The sequence below is a fragment of the Ochotona princeps genome, chromosome 5, assembly GCF_030435755.1.
Source record: "Ochotona princeps isolate mOchPri1 chromosome 5, mOchPri1.hap1, whole genome shotgun sequence".
NCBI classification, from domain to species: Eukaryota; Metazoa; Chordata; class Mammalia; order Lagomorpha; family Ochotonidae; genus Ochotona; species Ochotona princeps.
Genome location: NC_080836.1, coordinates 24,412,355 through 24,432,936, shown reverse-complemented (window position 1 = coordinate 24,432,936; position 20,582 = coordinate 24,412,355). Strand labels below are relative to the sequence as shown.

Sequence of the window (20,582 nt, the reverse complement as noted above, 5' to 3'; positions counted from 1 at the left end):
ATTTTGGTAACTATTTTCAGGTGCAATTTATCATGAAAATCATCCATTTTGTTTCTTTTTTCTAACAAATCAATATATGAAGAATACCTCACTACAATCTGGCTTTATATTTTTATTACCCCAGTTGGCTCCTGCATATCCAATACAATCTCTTCTCATGACTGTCCTTCTGGAAATCACTAATCTATTATTTGCCTTTTTTGAATACCTTGCAGACATCGAGTTACACAATATGTGGTCTTCTTTGTAAATTGTTCCTTCCCTTGACGTAAATGCTTTTGAGGTTTTTTTGGTATAACGTGAGCCAGTACTTCAATCCTTCTTAGTGATTAATGGTATTTCATTAGAGAACATGCCTCATGTGTTTCTCTGGTTTCAGTTGATTGACAGTTTGGTCATTTCCACTTTGGTGTAATATGAATAACACTAGCAATATGTGGAAGACTTTGTGCAAATATATTTTAATTTCCTTTGGGCTATTCCTCAGGAGTAGACATGACACATTGCATGACCATCCACATTGATTTTTGACGCATTTTTGACACATTCACATAACCACTAAAAAAGGTATTTGTGAACATGGACTCTTAATCATGAAACTTAGGTGCGGTAGCCTAGCGGCTAAAGTGCTCGTCCTGCACACTCTGGGATCTATACAGAAGATCTTCCTCTCTGTCTCTCCTTTTCTCTGTATATCTGACTTTGCAATAAAAATAAAATAAATCTTAAAAAAATCATGACACTTACAAGTTGAAAACTCTGAAGGGCCAATCAGTGTTCTCTTTATTTTTTTCTGTTAATAGTTAAAATTATCTGCAAGACATGAAGAAACACTGCTTGATCTTGTACCTGTCTTATGCTAATTTTAGTCCCTCTATCAGCTTAGTCTGTTTAGCAGCCCATGGAAGACATGGGTCTTTACATGCTGCAAGGATTTTAAGAGGAACAGTGATGTTCTGATCATATTCACCTGAATGTATTTATCTTTTAGATCTCAGTTTCTTTATTGAAGCTAATCTAGTCCATCCAGAATTTTCAGATTCTGTTTAAGGAGTGACCATCACTCAGATTTTACTATAATTTATTAGCTTGTATGTCAATTAGCACTATCCATCACTTTCTCATTATCAAGCATCTCTGGAAACTGCCCATATTGATTTTCTTCCTCTTTATCTCATTTCAGAATTTTGCCTCCCCATTATGTATGAATGCAAGGAAAACTCCGTAGTGTATTGCCACCTACTCCTGTGGCTATCTCTTGAATATGAGGGTTCAGAATATAATATCTGACACCTGTACCACCCGAATCCTTAATATAGTAAATTATTCTGGGATACCAGAGACAATGCAATGTGAAGTTACAGTAATTCTCAACTGGAAAAAAAATAAAAGATACATTTAGATTCATGAAACCAAGTAATAACACTTCTCCCTTGAACACCTTCTTTTATACCTTTTGTACATTTCAAATAGTTTGAGAATAAGAACCATTTAAGGTGTGCATGCCTGTTGTTTCCCTTGTATTTTTCCTTTGAGTACTCTGAGTTTTATAAATATGCAAATAGACTGTGACTCTTAGAAATGTGTTCGCATGTGCCTGTCTCAAGTCAGTAGAATATTTCCTGTTACTTTGTAAGAAGTATCTGGTGCACCAAGAATGGAAAGTGAAGCTGGTGTCTGTTGCATCGAGGATTATCAAGTAAGACTACTTAAAAATTTCATTCCCTGTAAGTTTCAAGGTTGTTCAAGCCAGGAATCATGTTTATGATATATATAGCGACAGACACATGGCAAATGCTCAAAACATACTTTCTGAACAGTGAATGAGCTTAAGGTGAAATTGTTGATTTATTGGATATAAATGCTTATCCACATGTTGTAAAATCAGGGAATTTGGGGGATATAATTAAGTTCGGTAAGGTACATTTTCACTGAGAAAGTGATGGACAGTGCTATTCAAAGAAAAGCTGGTATTTCCTGGGAGGACAACAGTCAAATTGACAGTAGGGAAACCTAGCTCATAAGTTTTTTTTATTTTTTTTTAAGTGTTGGATGATTTCAAGGTGGAGCTATTAGGAATTCATGCTTTTGATAAGTTCAATCTCAAAATACTATTCAGTGATATCATGTGTCTGCTGCACAAGTAGTTTCAGTGACGTATCTGAACTTATATCATTCCATCCTCAAAATTTAGTAGGATGTTTCAAAACTTTTTTATTTATCTGAGAGATAGAGAAAGGAAAAGAACCCCCACACTGCTGCTTCTGCACTAAAAGCCTCCAATGGCTGAGACTGAGCCAGGCTAGAGCAGGAAGCCAGACCTCAGTCCAAGTCTCCTACCTGGGAGACAGGAAGAGCACGACTAGTGTCATCACTGCCACTGCTCCGAGTCTGTATTGACAGCAAGCTTGGGCCGAGAGTAAAGCCAGGCCATGGAGTCTGACATTCTAATATTGGATGTGGGTATCTTAGCTGCCAGACCAGCTATCTGTACCAAAGCTTACTAGAAATTTTGCTACTGACATGTCACTAATTTAGGAGATAACTTGAATTTTATGGAAGACTCATGTAACTTATACATTTAAATGTTTATTAAAAATTATTTAATTAAAGTAGAATCACAGACAGGAGAGGCAGAAAGCAGTCTCACATCTGCTGATTCACTTTCAAACTGATTGCAACAGTTAAGGCTGGGCTAGGTAAAGCCAGGAGCTAAAGAACTTCTTTCTGGTCCTCTACACGAATGCAGAGGGCCACGGACACTTGGTTCATTTTGTATGCATTCCCCGAGGTTCATTAACAGGGAGCAAGATCAGAAGTAGAACAAGCAGCCCATGAACCAGTGCTCATATAGGATGCTAGATGCTAGTATAGCAGGTAGCAGATTTAGTACATCAAAACACACCCTCGTCTAAAGATTAATTTATTTGAAAGGTAGGTTTGCAGAGAAAGGGATAGACAGGAAGCATTTATTAGTGAGACACCTATCTCTCCCAGAATGCCTACAGTAGCTATAGCTGCGCTAAGTCAAACCCGTGCAGGGAATTCAACCTGGACCTACAGCTTGGGATCTTCAAGCAGGGTCTCAGTAATGTGATTCAGCACCTGATTCTTCCCAGAGGCTATGTTAGCAGGAAGCCAGAATCAGAACCAAACTGGAACTTGAACCCAGAGACTCGGAAGGACAGATTTGGAAGGCAGACTTCCTGAGTGATGTCTTAACTGCTACACCTAATTTTGCCCCCACTTTTGTTTCTGTTTAATGAGCAGATACAAATGAATCAAAAGTATGATTAATGCAAAAAACAAGCAAAGCAGTAAATGTCCATTTATATAAGGACCATAGAACAGAAATTATGGCTCAGTTCAGGAAAGCTCTCTGAAAATGTGACAACGAAAAAGAGCAGACAAAATAGGTATAATATAAAGGGAGCAGGACAAGGTTTTTTTTTTTTTTTCTTTGACAATGACTTCTTTGTTCTATTGGGCAGGCCAAAATAAAATCCAAAATGCACAAAGTGTGTGACAAGGGAACTGTCAGAATTAGGGAGGATTCCAACTCCAGCCAAGTGGTCAGAAAGGAGCAGTGGTTTTCTCCCAGACTGTTGGAAACCTTTGGCCATTGGAAAGGAAAATCTCACCAGATTGACTTTAGATTCTGATGTCATAGGTTACAATACTTACCTTTGCCTTTGCTCTTATCATACATGTCATGTCTGTGTTATTTTTCATACAACACTCCCACAGTGCCATGGGGCATGGAAGAGCAGAAGCAATGACGTTTAAGTCTCAATCACTAGTACCCAGCTCAGTTGCTCTCTCCGTCATGCCCAGTTCATCAGATTAATTGAAGGATTGATGCATAGATGCACCAATGAATTATTTTGCTTATTGTGAAGCGACCAATAGAATGACCTCCTCTATTGAACACACAAGTTACAGCACACATTAGGAGATGATAATGAAAAGTGAAAGCTTCATCTTGCAATATTTTATTTTATTTTATTTTATTTTATTTTTTTTTTAATTATTTATTATTTAACTTCAGTAATTACATTGTATTATGTGACACAGTTACATAGATACTTGGGTTCTCCCCACCCCTCCCCAAACCCTCCCACCATGGTGGATTCCTCCACCTTATTGCATAACCACAGCTCAAGTTCAGTTGAGGTTTCCCCATTGCAAGCGTATACCAAACATAGAGTCCAGCATCTTATTGTCCCGTCAAGTTCAACGGTTTCTTAGGTATACCCTCTCTGGTCTGATGACAGAGCCAGCAGAGTATCATCCCAGTCAATTGAAAGCTCCAACATACCATCAGCAAAAATTTACATCATTATGGAATTAATTGACATAGTAATGAGTAACCAATATGTTAAAAGTAAATGCGGGTTCCCAGCCACCTTCTGTGACCACCTCACCTATACTTCAATTTTAGTTTATACACAACATATAACATTCAAAACATAACATGTTATACATAACATCATATCATCTTAAATTAAGGCAAACATGTGGTATTTAACCTTTTGGGATTGGCTCTACACGAATGCAGAGGGCCACGGACACTTGGTTCATTTTGTATGCATTCCCCGAGGTTCGTTAACAGGGAGCAAGATCAGAAGTAGAACAAGCAGCCCATGAACCAGTGCTCATATAGGATGCTAGATGCTAGTATAGCAGGTAGCAGATTTAGTACATCAAAACACACCCTCGTCTAAAGATTAATTTATTTGAAAGGTAGGTTTGCAGAGAAAGGGATAGACAGGAAGCATTTATTAGTGAGACACCTATCTCTCCCAGAATGCCTACAGTAGCTATAGCTGCGCTAAGTCAAACCCGTGCAGGGAATTCAACCTGGACCTACAGCTTGGGATCTTCAAGCAGGGTCTCAGTAATGTGATTCAGCACCTGATTCTTCCCAGAGGCTATGTTAGCAGGAAGCCAGAATCAGAACCAAACTGGAACTTGAACCCAGAGACTCGGAAGGACAGATTTGGAAGGCAGACTTCCTGAGTGATGTCTTAACTGCTACACCTAATTTTGCCCCCACTTTTGTTTCTGTTTAATGAGCAGATACAAATGAATCAAAAGTATGATTAATGCAAAAAACAAGCAAAGCAGTAAATGTCCATTTATATAAGGACCATAGAACAGAAATTATGGCTCAGTTCAGGAAAGCTCTCTGAAAATGTGACAACGAAAAAGAGCAGACAAAATAGGTATAATATAAAGGGAGCAGGACAAGGTTTTTTTTTTTTTTTCTTTGACAATGACTTCTTTGTTCTATTGGGCAGGCCAAAATAAAATCCAAAATGCACAAAGTGTGTGACAAGGGAACTGTCAGAATTAGGGAGGATTCCAACTCCAGCCAAGTGGTCAGAAAGGAGCAGTGGTTTTCTCCCAGACTGTTGGAAACCTTTGGCCATTGGAAAGGAAAATCTCACCAGATTGACTTTAGATTCTGATGTCATAGGTTACAATACTTACCTTTGCCTTTGCTCTTATCATACATGTCATGTCTGTGTTATTTTTCATACAACACTCCCACAGTGCCATGGGGCATGGAAGAGCAGAAGCAATGACGTTTAAGTCTCAATCACTAGTACCCAGCTCAGTTGCTCTCTCCGTCATACCCAGTTCATCAGATTAATTGAAGGATTGATGCATAGATGCACCAATGAATTATTTTGCTTATTGTGAAGCGACCAATAGAATGACCTCCTCTATTGAACACACAAGTTACAGCACACATTAGGAGATGATAATGAAAAGTGAAAGCTTCATCTTGCAATATTTTATTATCTGCTAACACAAAATGATGATTTAGCAGACTCTTCACTTTGTGAGAATACAGGTACTAAAAAAGATGACACAAAAATTCAGCTGCAGGGCCCCGGCATGGTGACCTAGTAGCTAAAATGGCCTTGTCTTGAAAACACCAGGATCCCATGTGGGCGGTGGTTCTAATTCTGGCAGCTCCACTTCCTGTGCAGCTCTCTGGCTGTGGCCAGGGAAGGCAGTCAAGGAAAGCCCAAAAGCTTCCACCAGCGCTGGCCCACCAATGTCAGCCATAGAATCCACACAGCAATCCACATCATGTCCAGGGGGCTTCTGCAGGCCTACAAGCCCTGGAGCTGTTTCACCTCAGACCATGAGAAAGAGAGTTCCAAGCTGTGGACGAGTCAACCAGTCTTTGTGGCGACCAGAATCATCTTCACCATGGTGGTGGGGGTGGGCTTCCTCCTCACCATCAGGTTGCACCTGCCCTACCTACCCCGTCTCCACAAAGTGCCCGCCTTTGGCTTGATTGGGAGCATCTTGAGCTTCTGCGAAGGTGCTCGCCAGCTCTGAAAAAAGTTGCCTTCCTTTTCTTCACCCTCCTGTTGTTCCCCATCAACTCTGGCTCTTTGAGTTGGACAAGAATTTATCCATCCCAGTTGGCTGGAGCTATCTCCTGGGTTGGCTGGTGTTCGTTCTGTACATCACCTATGCGGTACTTTGTTACTTCAACTGTAAGCGTTTCTGGAGAGTGATTCGGATCCACCCTACCACCACCGTGTCCTGCGGCAGTGATCCCAACTCCGTAGAGGAATCCCTGAGTGACTCGAACATCTCAAACACCACTAGCAACCACAAGAAATTCCTGAATTCTCAGTAAAGGAATACACATCTGGCATCAAACTGCACCCTCTTAACCTGACTTCCTCTTCCTCCCATCCACCCTGGGCCTTGTGGAGATGGGCCTCCTGGCATGGGCTTCGAAAGGAGTGAGAAGAGGAGGACTGCGCCAACTTTGCCCTCCTCTCCCTTGTCCTGTCCTTGGTCACAGCCTGGGTGCTGTGGAATAAATTGTGCATCTCTTCTTAAACAAACAAACAAACAAACAAACAAACAAACAAAAAAAAAAACCCACCACATTGAGGGTCCACCTAACTCCAGTGAGATTGGCCTACACTCTACTTAGAAACCTGTTGGCATGGATGTGTGAAGAAAGATATCCTAGTTCACTGTTGGTGGGAGTGGAGGCGAGTGCAGCCACGAGGGAAGTCAGGACGGAGAGTGCTCAGACAACTAAAAATGGATCTACCATATGACCCCTTTATCCCACTTCTGGAATATATCCAAAGGAAGTGAAATCTGCATATGAGAAAGTGACCTACAACCCTATATTTACGGCAGCACAATCTACAATGTAATGCTCATATTGGTTTAAAGTTGTTTATTATTAATTACAGCAATCTTCATTTATTAAATTTTATAAAGGAAAGAGACATGGGCCTAGCACCATAACCTAGCAGCTGAAGTCCACACCTTGCATGTGCCAGGATCCCATATGGGTGACGGCTCATATCCTGACTGCTCCACTTCCCTTCTAGCTCCCTGCTTGTAGCCTGGGAAAGCAGTCAAGGAAGGCCCAAAGCCTTGGGATCCTGCACCCACATGGGAGATTGAGAAGAAACTCCAGGATCCTGACTTCTTGTTAGCTCAGCTCCAGCCATTGTGGCCACTTGGGGAGTGAACTAGTGGGTGGAAGATCTTTCTCTCTGTCCTTCCCTCTCTCTGTAACTGTGACTTGCCAAAAAGAATGAATCAATCTAAAAAAAAAAAAAAATGGAAGATAGTGTGAAACTGCTGGCAGAAATTTAAGTTATAACATTCATTAGTAAAGATAGCATGTTGGACATATTGATCTAAGCCTCAGTGAAACAGACCATTGTTTTCACACACACAGCATCTTCATTCTGTTCCCCGGCCTTGTGTCCTCAGCACCAAGAGCTGAAGCGGGACATTCCTTCTGTGCAAATATTGGCAAATGACTTTACTGTTACCAGTATGTCATCTCTTTAAAAAGAACAGAAATGATATTTTACCACTTTTTCAGAAAGAAATCCTAAACGCTCAAGCCATTTCTGATTGTCTCTGCTTTGGATATTGACACTGAGAGAAATCACCGCTGTAAGCCCTTAAGGGGCTCCCTTCCTTTGAAAATATGAACATCATCCATGATAAGAAAAGAATAAAATGAAACTCAGAAGTGTCTTTGAGTGTTTTAAGTTCTTTTTGACAGATTAAGCACTCCCTTTGGTTTTGTGATGTGGATTAATAGCCATAGGAGATGTATTAAAAAAAATTCAGAGTACATTTTTATTTGATTCTCAAATTAACATAATGCATTGATTTTATCTTCTTTTATTTCAAAGAACTGAAGAACTTAAAAAGATTTCCCGCCTGCCTGTTACTTTGCTCTATCAGCATCAACTTGGAAGTACACACTATGGAGGCTGGCATATCAAGTAATATAAAGCACCACAGAGTCAGATTTTGCCTCTGGCGCAAGATGTACGGAAATAATAACACCTCGTTTATCCTACTGTTGCCCATAGAAAACCCCCAAGTGCTAAGCATAATTCATTTTGTCTGCACCAGCTCGCAAATCCTTTTTCATTACTGCTTTCTAAGGCGATCATTGTTGATGATTGTTTCCTCTGCAGGAGTCCCTTCAAATTCCAAATGTCGAGATGTGCAAGTGGTGTGGAGTTGTTAAATCACTGAACTTCCTATGTGAAGAGATACTCGGGTAAAGAAATCCCTTTGCCCATGCAGATGTGGCCTAGCAAGTATTCTCATAAAGCACCTCATCATTAAAGATGTGGGAACATCTTCACCAGGAATATAATGCTTTGTTGTGGCACAGCTGTTGCTGGAAATGTTTGAGGCTCAGGGAAGCATAATAAAGTAAAACAGAGACAAGACCAGCAAGTTTAAGCACTTGGGGAAGCTCCTATTTGCTACTGTCTAGGATAGATTTGGATCACTGGTTTGAGATTTTTTTTTTTCACATGTTTAATCTTGGAAACATTTATTCTACAGAACTATTTGGAAGAAGTCCAGTATATAAAGTGCACACCAGAGGAATCTTTTCTACTTGAAATTCATGTGAGCAATCTGAGTCCTGCCTACTCGATCCGCCTTCTTGTCTTTCATCTCTTATTCCTGGAACACCCACACCACCCTCTGAGTACTCCACAGAGAACAATTTATTAAGTGCTCGTCTAGGCCAGAACGACCTAAGCAGAAACTGCGTTGGGTAATGGTGTCAACGTGCCTCATAGCTACCATGGTATAAATAAGAATTTGATTTAGTTTTGTCTTCACTCAGATGTACCCATGTGCACATTGTGATGCCTAGCAGAAGGAATCCCTCCCTTCAAGGCGGATTAAACAGAGGAAATGCTCTTAATACAAGTATCTTTAGGTTTTTTTTTTTTTTCATTTATACTCTGTCTTCTAGTATTCTTCCTACAAAGGGATTGCAGCATCTGGGCTGTAGGTGGTAGGGTGAGTTCTGGGCAAAGAGAAAACTTTAAAAAACAGAGAGGAACAAGTTAAAGTTTGAAGACTCTCACAAAGGAGAGATGTCAAGGAAACAGGGCAAGGAACAGAGGCAGGACTTAAACAAGCAGGTTCAGAACACAATGGAAGTCTCTCCCAAAGTGGGTATTTTAGAGGCTCCCCTCTCCTCAAACAAGATCTATAGTGAAGAAGTGTCTTAACACAGGCATGTACCTGATACCTTAAGCATATTTATTTTGTGAATAACTTGAATTTTTTTTTTTGTCGCTGACACCTTGTACAAAAACTGTGGGAATAAAAAATTGAAAATCAAAGACCAGGTTGGGGAAATATTTATGAGCCTAAATTGCGATAAAAAGTTTGTCATCCCTGTTTTGCCCGTATGTTCAAGTGTGTTCACATGTATAGTAACTGTGTAATGGAGACTGTCATATCTGGTGACATGTTGTTTAACTCTATGGTATTGTAAATTTCTGTATTTCTTCCTGTTGTTGATTTTGTTTTGTGATTTTTCATGTGGAGAGATTTATGCTGACTATATAGTGGAGAATGACAGGTTCAGATGTAAGAATACGGTGCTGTGTACGTCTCCGTTTTTGGATCAAGGATGAACTCCCAGTGAAACTGTTGGATGTGTCTTGACAATGGGATGCTGGACTCTGCCATTGTTTCCCGTAATGATAGACTTATGACTGTTTATAGGAACTAAGCTGTTGTAGTAATATGGGAGAATTCGGGGACAGAGTGATTATGGGATGGCGTAGAGGAAATCCCAGGCCTATGGAACTGTATCATAAAATGATAATAATAATAAAAAAATGAAAAGAAAATTGTCATTCAGACAGCATGACCAAAACATGATGCTAGACATAAATAGTTGAATATTGTTGAATCTCAAAGAAAAAGGGTAAGAATAAAAGAGTAGGCACCAGGGCAGTGATATAGCAGGCTGGAACCTCCGCCTGTGGCTCTGGCATCCTGTACTGTACCCTTTTGAGTCCTAGCTGTTCCAGTTCCAGTCCAGCTCTCCTTATGACCTGGGAAGCCTGCAGAAAATGATCCAAGGTCTAGGGCCCCTGCATCCATGTGGGAGGCCCAGAACAAGCGCCTGGCTCCCAATTGTAGACCAGTCCAGCTCTAGACATTGTGACCAATTGGGGAATAAGCCACAGTATGGAAGGAAAAAATTCTCTCTCTCATTGTCTTTCTCTGTCTCGCTTTTTTTTTTTTGTTTGTTTGTTTCTAACTCTGGCTTTCAAGTAAAATAAATCATTAAAAAAAAGAATGAGTATAGGTTATACATTTGGGCAGTAGTTCAGCCGTGAGGGGCACAACCTGCCAGGTAAGTGATTCATTTATTATGTATCACTGGAGAACCACTGAACTGTTTTTTGTTTTTGTTTTTTTTTTTTCACCAGAATAGAAAAAAATCCAACTTGTATGCTAGAAAAACAGAATAGAACAAGGAAAAATGAAAGACACATTGATGGTTAGAGTGATACTTACACAGGTTAAAAAGAGATTTTTGTAAGTTATTTTTACTAGGAGCATTCCAGTTTAAAAATATTCTGAATTGCTAATTGAGTAATGCAATTCTTCATAGGCTTATTGGTAGAATGGTAGCTAAGTAACTATGTTTAATTCATGGTTCCTGTTGAGTACTCATAAAAGCAGAGGGGGAAAAAAGGCGAAAATATTCTTATCTTCAGTCCCAGAATGAAATCCTCAGTCATAATTTCTACAAAACACAATGTGAATGATGAAACGGAGTAATTAGAGTTTTCTCTCAATTCTATTTGGTACTTCTAACTCAGATTTGGGCATTCAGCAAAGGTCTCTATTACTTCAGGAAAAATGTGACATTTGGAAATAGCCAAGTAATACCATTTTATTTCTTATCCTTTCAAAAATGATTTATTTATTTATTTTGAAAACCAGAGTTAGAGAGAGAGAGAGAGAGAGAGAGAGAGAGGTTGTCCATTGGTTGGTTCACTCCCCAAATGGCCATCTGGTGCCCATTTCTAGTTTTAGGCCAGGCCTGATCCAGGAGCATCATGCAGTTTGTCTGATGTGTGCAGGAGTGCAAACGCTTACATCAGTCTTTGCTGCTTTCCCCAGGCCATTAGCAGTAATACAGATTGGAAGTGAAACAACTGCAACTTGAATTGGTGATTATATTGAATGCTGACTTCACTGGAGTGTAACCATCTAGATCACAATGCTTGCCGCAGAAACTCCATTTTCTACTTCCAATCAGTACCTTCGAGTTTTGGTTCTGACATGTAGCATTAGGAAAATTATACTGCCTTACACTTTATATTGTAAAAGATAGTGAAATGGCAGTATTAACTTTCTTAAGGTATTTGTAAAAGTTAATGAATCATGGGAGCAGACATGGCTCCAGTTCTGATTTGCAGTACCTGCTGATTCAGGCCTTGGTGCATTGGCCTTGTTAGCTCAGGCACCTGTATCCCTACAACCACATGAAATACCTAGGTTACGTAATTAACTTCCACCTTTTGCTTAGCCCATCCCTGGCTGTTGTGGATATTTTAGGGGTGACTCAACAGATGGGCACTCTATGTCTGTCTCTTTTTTCTCTCTGCCTCTTTGCTTCACAACTAATAAATCAATAAACATAGCAAAAATGGAATGAATCAAGAGTTCACAATTTTGAGTAATTGTGGTTAGTGTTTTATGCACATTCAGTTGTTATTTCCGAAGAATATGTTCACTCATTTACCTTTAACAACCAGAAATCAATGTAAATTAGAAAAATTATCTGCATGATAGCATCAATAAACCCAACAAGAAATGGCCTCTAAATAGAGAAATAAGAAAACCTTGAAAGATGTCGATATTTAATCTGATTGAGGTATAGTTAGACATGTATTAAAATCTAGAACATGAAAGGTTGCAAATGTATTAAGTAAGCAGAAATGGGCCCGGCACAATGGCTCAATCAGCTAACCCTCCCCTTGCAAGTGCCAGGATGCCATGTAGGTGCTGCTCAATTCCCCTTTCTGCTCCCATATTGTGTCCTGGAAAGCAGTGGAGGATGGCCCGATTCCTTGGGATCCTGCATCCGTGTGGGAGACTGGAAGGAGGCTCCTGACTCCTGGCTTTGGATCAGCTCAGCAGTGGCTTTTCTGGCCATTTGGAAAGTAGGCCAGCAGACATACCATCTTTTCTCTCTCCACTTGTAAGTTTGCCTTTCCAAAAAAATAAATAAATCTTTAAGAAAAAGTTAAGAGGAGTTAATGTCTGGACAACCGAGTAAGACCGAAATAAAGAGTGCAGAAAGAAGAAGTTGTTCTTTGAAACACATAGATGAAATGTTCTCATAAAAGTACAGTAGAAGTAGTCACATAAAACAGTGACTTTGTCACAGATAGCTTAGAAAACATTCACTCTTTCAGTTAATATTTGGATGTTTTAAATGCAATCAAAATAAGAACCCTAAAAATGTGGGATATATTTCTCATCAAAGCCATTCTTAAAGGCCACGACAGTCATGTACCTTATCAAAGCAACTCTTTAGATTTATTTTACTTTTAGTACAAAGTCAGTTATACAGAGAGGAGAGACAGAAAGGAAGATCTTCCGCTGATGATTCACTCCCCAAGTGACCACAATGGCTGATGCTGCACTGATACAAAGCCAGGAGCCAGGAGCTTCTTCCAGGTCTCCCACGTGGGTGCAGGATCCCATGGCTTTAGACCATCCTCGACTGCTTTCCCAGGCCACTCGCAGGGAGCTGGATGGGAAGCGGGGATGCTGGGATTAGAATTGGTGCCCATGTGGAATACTGGTGCTTTCAAGGTGATAGCTTTAACCACTAGGCCACTGTGCCGGGCCCTCAAAAGCAACTCTTGATACCTGAAGATCAAATTTCTGGTTTCAGGGCAATCTGTTCTGACCTCTTTGGTCCTTAACGTTCTGCCTCAATTTTTCAAGCTCGACTCATTTATCTTTTAAATAGCCACTTAAGTGCCCATTACTTTTACTTTGGTATGAAGTTCTTAAATTTCTGCTCATCCAAATTAATAGTCCTCAAATAGGATACCACCAACTTTCCTTGGGTAAATATTTAAAACAATTTTTTTAAAGATTTATTTATTTTTATTACAGACAGATATACAGAGAGGAGGAGAGACAGAGAGGAAGATCTTCCGTCTGATGATTCACTCCCCAAGTGAGCCGCAATGGCCGGTGTTGCGCCGATCCGAAGCCGGGAACCAGGAACCTCTTCCGGGTCTCCCACGCGGGTGCAGGGTCCCAATGTATTGGGCCGTCCTCATCTGTTTTTCCCAGGCCACAAGCAGTGAGCTGGATGGGAAGTGGAGCTGCTGGGATTAGAACCGGTGCCCATATGGGATCCCGGTGCGTTCAAGGCGAGGACTTTAGCCACTAGGCCATGCCGCCGGGCCCAACAATTTGTTTTTAACTACAACAATGCTAACACAGATTCTCTGCACCTGTACACAAGGCCACGTGCTCATCAGTACTGGCTTACAGCATAGCTGGTAGAAATTTGGGACTTTCAAGAAGGACCATATTTACTAATTGTTGTATCACATCCTTCTGACAACCATCTGAGTCAACATTTTGTTATAATACCTTTTGTACTGATCAAAGTGCTTATCAAGCTCACATGTGCATGTAAATCACCTGAGAGATCTTGTCAAAATCTAGATTCTGATAAAAATGAATGTGAGGTAAATCCTAGGATCCTGCTCTTTCAGCAGCTTATTAATTAGACAGATTTTGTTAACCGAATAACCATATAGCATGAAGGTGCTAGAATAATAATTCTGCATCACAATCGCATATTAGAACTACCTGGGGTACTTAAAATCCTATCTTTGTGTAAGTCCTATCTCATATTAATTAAATTAGAATTTCTGTGGAACCTTGGTATTAACTTTTAAGAAAATTGCTCAGGCTTTTTTTTTCTTTTTAATTGCACAGGGCAGAATCTGTTCATGAAAGCACACTTTCTAAATACAGATGGTACCTAGTTCCCGTCAAGAATTTCAGGCTCTAGACAGCCTCAAGAAATTTTCACCGTAGTGAATTAAACGTTTATGTTCCATTGTCTCATCCTAAGTCTAGGAATTTGGAGTAATCCTTATGCAATTTCCAGCAACATAAGCATAATTTTAAAATAATAAAACAGACAACTGGTGAAGAAGACATTTTTCAAACTAAAGGTTATCAAATGAGGCATCTGTCAAATTATGTTAATTTGAGAATCTAAGAACCTTGTAAAGGTCCTTTAACTGAATGACTGGTGTAAGAATTATATGAACTGTCATTTAAAATTTCCTTTCCATAGCCATATTCAAAGGAAATGATTAGTGGTTTAAAAATCTCAAGATAGAATATAACTCAGTAAATTGCAATGATTTTTATCTAAGCTGAAGTGTGTACATTTTTAATAAACCACACATAAGTATTATTTCATTTGTCAAAGAAAAATGTCACATTCCAAATCGATAATAACAAAGGAACTTTATAATACTTTCTGCATTATTTTGCAATATCATTGATAATTTTTGAAGCACATCATATATTAATCACCTTAACTCCTATATGTTGCACTTATACATAACACTTCCATTTTCTAGTATTAATTTATTTTTGGGCCTGGCAGCGTGGCCTAGTAGCCAAAGTCCTCACGTTGAGTGTGCTGGGACCCATATGGGTGTCAGTACTAGTCCCAGCAGCCCCGCTTCCCATCAAGCTCTACCTGTGGCCTGGGAAAGTAGTCGAAGACGACCCAAAATCTTGGGACCCTGCACCCCCGTGGAAGACCTGGAAGAGCTCCTGGCTCCTGGCTTTGTATCGGCTCAGCTCCAGCCGTTGCGGTCGCTTGGGGAGTGAATCATCGGATGGAAGATCTTCCTCTCTGTCTCTCCTCCTCTCTGTGTATCTGCCTTTCCAATAAAAATAAATAAATGTCTTAAAAAATTGAGCGCAAACAGAAGTGAGTGATTCTAAAAGCTTTTGCTAAGCTCATGGCTCTTCCTCTGCTTTAGATCCTTAGAAGCCCGGGTGAACATGAAAGTTTAGCAAACTGTCCCTGAGCGAGCAATGAACAGAGCCCTCTGTCTCCTTATCTTTGTTTCATACAGTTATGCTTTGGTCAATAGCTTAGATTTTCTTTTGTGTGTCCACATCATCTGCCAGCCTAGGTTGAGTAATGAAACAGGGTATGAATGGAATGTGATGTCCTGTTTTCTAATCCCATTTGTATTTCCATGACACAGGATATTTTCCTTAGGACAGAAATGGTTCTTCTGTTTCTGTAACATTGGCGGTCCAAGATCAGAGCACTAGGAAATCTGGCTTGCTGGTGAGGACTGCTCTCTGCTTCCACAGTGACACCTCGAGGCCATTTCCTTCATTGAGGAGAATCAATGTTTTCTTACATGGCCAACAGTATAACGGCCAAGGAACCAAATACTCTGCATAATCTCTTTTATATGAGCCATAAACTCATTCACAAGGGAGAAATTCTCCTGGCCTACTCATCTTTTAAATGTATTCTCTCTTAATATCATCACATTGGTCATTAATTTTCAACTCTTGAATTTAGAATGGGGCACCTTCAAACTGTGTGTGGATTGTTTGCAATCTCCAAATCTTTATTTTCTCCTGCAATAATTATATGAAGTAAATGTAGATGTTAAGCTAAAAATTTTAATGTTCTTCTACTAAATGATGCACATTTCTAGATGTTAAAGTTAGGTCAGGGATCTGTCTTAATGAGCAATAACCTAATGTGGCACTAGTCACAATGAACAGGAGAGTCAGGCTGAGGTGAGTGATGGACCCTGTTTCTGATTGTGTATTAAGCAACCACAGCTATTCATTCAGGAGGAATAACTGAGAAATATTTCCACTTGGTTCCTACCATAATTAATAGAAATAAAATACTCTTTAAACACAAAGAGGACACTAGGAAATGACTGGAGAATTATAAAAGAAATGCATAGAATTGGAGAGAAAATACTCAAGTAAATATGAGAATATGAGTAAAGGTATAACCTATTTCTCATCTTTCACAAGGAGTGGCCTGAATATGAAATTTAAAAAGATAAGACGAAATCATGAAAGAGATATACCAATTACAAGAAGCTATGAACTTATGGGGATACACAGTTTAAAAAATTGTATGGTTTTTCTTCTGGATATAATTCTTATTTTTGTAAAGTTTGGATGGTTGATATTCACCTCCATATGCTAAATTCAAGTTATGGTAATCGATTTTAGAATTACACCTGTAGTATAAAGACCATTAAGGAGCTATGATCGTTTTACCTCTAATAAATCATTAGGCTCCAGGAATTCCTATTAAATTAGTTGAAGTGGTCAGCAGCTAGTGAAAACACATTTGGTTGGTGTTAAATATTGCATAGCACATTACAAATGGCTGATGCTCCATAACTGGCCCATTTATAGTTTATGGTGCAAATTTTAAAGTCAAGTTAATGGTGTTTTCAGCAGTAGTTCATGTGTTATGACTTGTTGAGGTTGTAAATAATTTGTAGAGCATTTATGCATTTCTAGTTTCTATGTACCTCTTGCTTATAAATCTATTTATTAGCCGTTATAAATAATTGATGGCCGTATCACAAAATGAATCATTCCTGAAACTGCTTAAATGTCTAGATTTTTGTTTAGAAATCCTGTCTTTTTCTTTTCATATCTCAATCAAGTATAAATAGGAGAAATTTGCATGCACCTCTTCTCATGTCCAAATCTAAATGTCCGTGTCATTATTCACTTTTATGGTGAGGAGCTGTGAGTTCATGTCAGTTCTCCTGCTGGCACCTTTGAGGAGTAATTGGTTTTCTTCAAAACCTCCCACCCATTGCAGGTTCTCAGCTGGCATTCTATGTCTCTCTCTTTCCCTGCCCCCCATTTTAAAATTTCTTGGGAGCTGGATACTTTGTACCAATTGCCTTTATCACTGTATATTAGAGAACTGAATGGTTAAATCCATTAAATTGTTTTGATGGTTCCATATCTTAGTATTTAAATATGCTATTGATTAATATGGAATAAAGAAAAGTGAGATGTAAGAAAGAAGCCAAGGGTAATCAATGATGCAAAATGGAAAATATGTGACAGTCCCTTGGAAAAGTTATCATGGGCAATTGTTTCTGCCTCAGTTGTACCGTCTCCTTAATCCATTTTTTTTCATTTTTCCACATTTACCAGCAAATTCACTGATGGAATGATACATTTTATTTTTGCTGAGTCTTCTAGTCATGCATTCATTTATCATTGTTGTTCATTCATTATTCATTAATTGTTTATTTCATCTGCTTATGCTTATTTTTTTTTAAAGATTTATTCATTTTATTACAGCCAGATATACAGAGAGGAGGAGAGACAGAGAGGAAGATCTTCCGTCCGATGATTCACTCCCCAAGTGAGCCGCAATGGCTGGTGCGCGCCGATCCGAAGCTGGGAACCTGGAACCTCTTCCAGGTCTCCCATGCGGGTGCAGGGTCCCAATGCATTGGGCTGTCCTCGACTGCTTTCCCAGGCCACAAGCAGGGAGCTGGATGGGAAGTGGAGCTGCCAGGATTAGAACCGGCGCCCATATGGGATCCCGGGGCTTTCAAGGCGAGGACTTTAGCTGCTAGGCCACGCCGCCGGGCCCATCCGCTTATGCTTATTTTACTTGGTTTATTTCACACAGAATAAAAATGTACAATAACATACAGAATCCAAATAAATAACATAAAACCATTGGGTGAAGCACTGACTAAAGCAATAAATCCTAATTTCCTTCTCATAGCTTGGCATGCACTTTGCTACTATCCTCACCTTCAATTAGGAAATCATCTATTGTTGAACTTATTACTAAAGTTATTTTAACCCTTTGATAAAGTCCTCACAGAAACAATTTTGCTGTATTCTTTATTTGGATGCTATTATTAACCCCCTCCTTTTTTTTTAATGCATTGATTTTACTTGGAAGTCAAAATTAGAGAAAATCTTCCATGTGCTGGCTCACTTCCCAAGTGGCCATAACGGCCAGTGCTGGGCTGGTCAAAAGGCAAGAGCCACAAGCCAGAAGCCTCTTCTGGTTTTGCTACGTGGGTGTAGGGGCCCATGGACTTGAGCCATTATACCCAACTTTTCCAGGCCATTGGCAAGGAGCTGGATCAGAAGTGAAGCAGCAGAGAGTAGTACCGGCATACAGGTGCCTCAGGCACAGAATTAGTTTGCTACGGCACTGTGATATCCCAAATCCAAGTTGTATTCTAAATAACTACCACTCTGTCTTTAATGGCTCACTGGAGCAGACTGTTCATACACTCAGTTGGATTTCTAAGGAAGTATTCATATGAACGGGTCGTGAATCAAACAGTAAAGATAACATGTCATCCTCATTGAGGTGATCTTTGGTAAGCCCAGAATGTGTAACTGCTTCTTTAAGTGGATGCATTGGGAGGTTCCCTGCAGGTCAAACACGTGTCCTACAGTAGGTCTATTTGTGTGAGTTGAGAAATCGTTGCGTTCTACTGAATAAATGTGATCACCTTTCAAATTACATTTTTCAGGATGTGATATTTGAAAAAGGACCTTTTAAATGCAAAAGTTGATACTAAGGTGAGAGTTCAGACACAGGTAACATGGTTTACTAAATCAGAAAGGAATATCAAACAATGTGCCTGAGAAATAAGAACAGCACAGCAAAGATTTATTGAGAGAAGTGTTCAGTTGATAAACGATAACATTTATTTCTAATTTGAGGATTTGACCCAAATGGCACTCATTAGATCAGCTTGTGTGGAACCAATTAGTTTTATAAATTTATTATTTCTCCCGATGCTATTTGTAAAAGGTTTTATTATAGTAGTAAAAAATGAGATTTGCTTTAAAACACATGTGAATTATTTCCTTAGTTTTGCTTTATGTATTTTTTTTTGCTTTCTCTATAAAACCCTAGCATCTCATTTTCATGTAGTAGGATTATAGATCATCCTAGTAAAAAGTGTTGATGTAATAAAAACTTACCCTTTAAATTTAAAGCAAACTTGTGGAAGTGTATTTGTACTTAATTCTTTCTAGGGACATATTTATTTGATACCCATCTTCCACTGATTTTAACAATATAGATAAAACAAGAATTGACAATTCCATGTTTTAAGTATTGTGCGAATTATTGACATGAATTCTGTTTTCTGTAAGTCCTTTATAGTTTATTATATTAATCATTTTGGAGATAAGGAATTAGAGCTAAGAGAGTATCTGTGACTTTCGGAGTTGAGATAAATAGGTGTAACTTGATTAAAGATATTGTATTTACTCATTCTTAACCACTGCTTCTTTTATCTTCCGTATCAGTTGGAAAGTTACATTCTTCACTGTGCATGTCAAACTTGCTTTGCTTTGTATGAAATTATTAGTAGGCATGGTCTTAAATACTTGTACCATTTTCCAAATTAAGTGTTTTCAAAGAGATATACTCATTTTAAATAAACATGAAATGAAAGGGATTTTTTTAAGTATGTTAAGTATCATTTGGACAGAGAAAGAGCTTTTACTCAGTGATTCTCTCTATAAATGCATACAACTTACAGTGGCAAGGCAAAGAAAAGCTGGAAACCAAGGTCTTGGTCCAACTCCCTCCTAAGTGGTCCTTTAGGGTCTGCATTTTCAGGAAGCTGGAGAGCTGGAGTCGAGAATGGCAACAGGAATTAAACTGAGATATTCCAACATGGGATTTACATGTTTTAACTACTAGGTTAAACAGCCCAGAAGTGTTATTTTTTTCTTAAAGGCATCTATAGTGCATTTCATTTCATAAAATTCAATTAAATAAGTGCCATGTAAATTTTTTTTAGTAAATATGAAAATGAAATTGTTAGATTAGGCACAATATGATGATATCAGCTGACCTTACACAGACTAATACTCAAATTCTATTTGGTAACTCATTAAAAATAATTAATTTGTCAAAAATTTTATGCAAAACTATGTAATGTCCTATGTCTTAATATTCAAAATGAAGTATCTTATCAACCACCTAGATGCAACATATTTATTTTAAATTGCCTTTTACATTGTGAGTTACAATGTAAACTGATTGAAAATAATCTGTGGTTTTTTTTAATGTTATTTCTGTGAGTCCTCAGGCAAAAGTGCCTGAAGGAGGAAAACACACACTCTGGCTGGCCTCGAAACAACTGACAAAT

At 39.0% G+C, this 20,582-nt stretch overlaps 1 protein-coding gene across 1 annotated transcript in view; it reads left to right on the top strand.

Moving 5' to 3' along the window:
- LOC118757862 (uncharacterized) overlaps window positions 1-6,871 on the top strand; it is a 128,467-nt gene extending 121,596 nt beyond the window's left edge. Inside the window, 2 exon segments of the mRNA XM_058664203.1 lie at window positions 6,167-6,402; window positions 6,405-6,871. Of these exon segments, the coding sequence (XP_058520186.1) occupies window positions 6,167-6,402; window positions 6,405-6,664 (496 nt within the window). The 3' untranslated portion in view covers window positions 6,665-6,871.
- The last annotated feature ends 13,711 nt before the right edge of the window (window positions 6,872-20,582 follow it).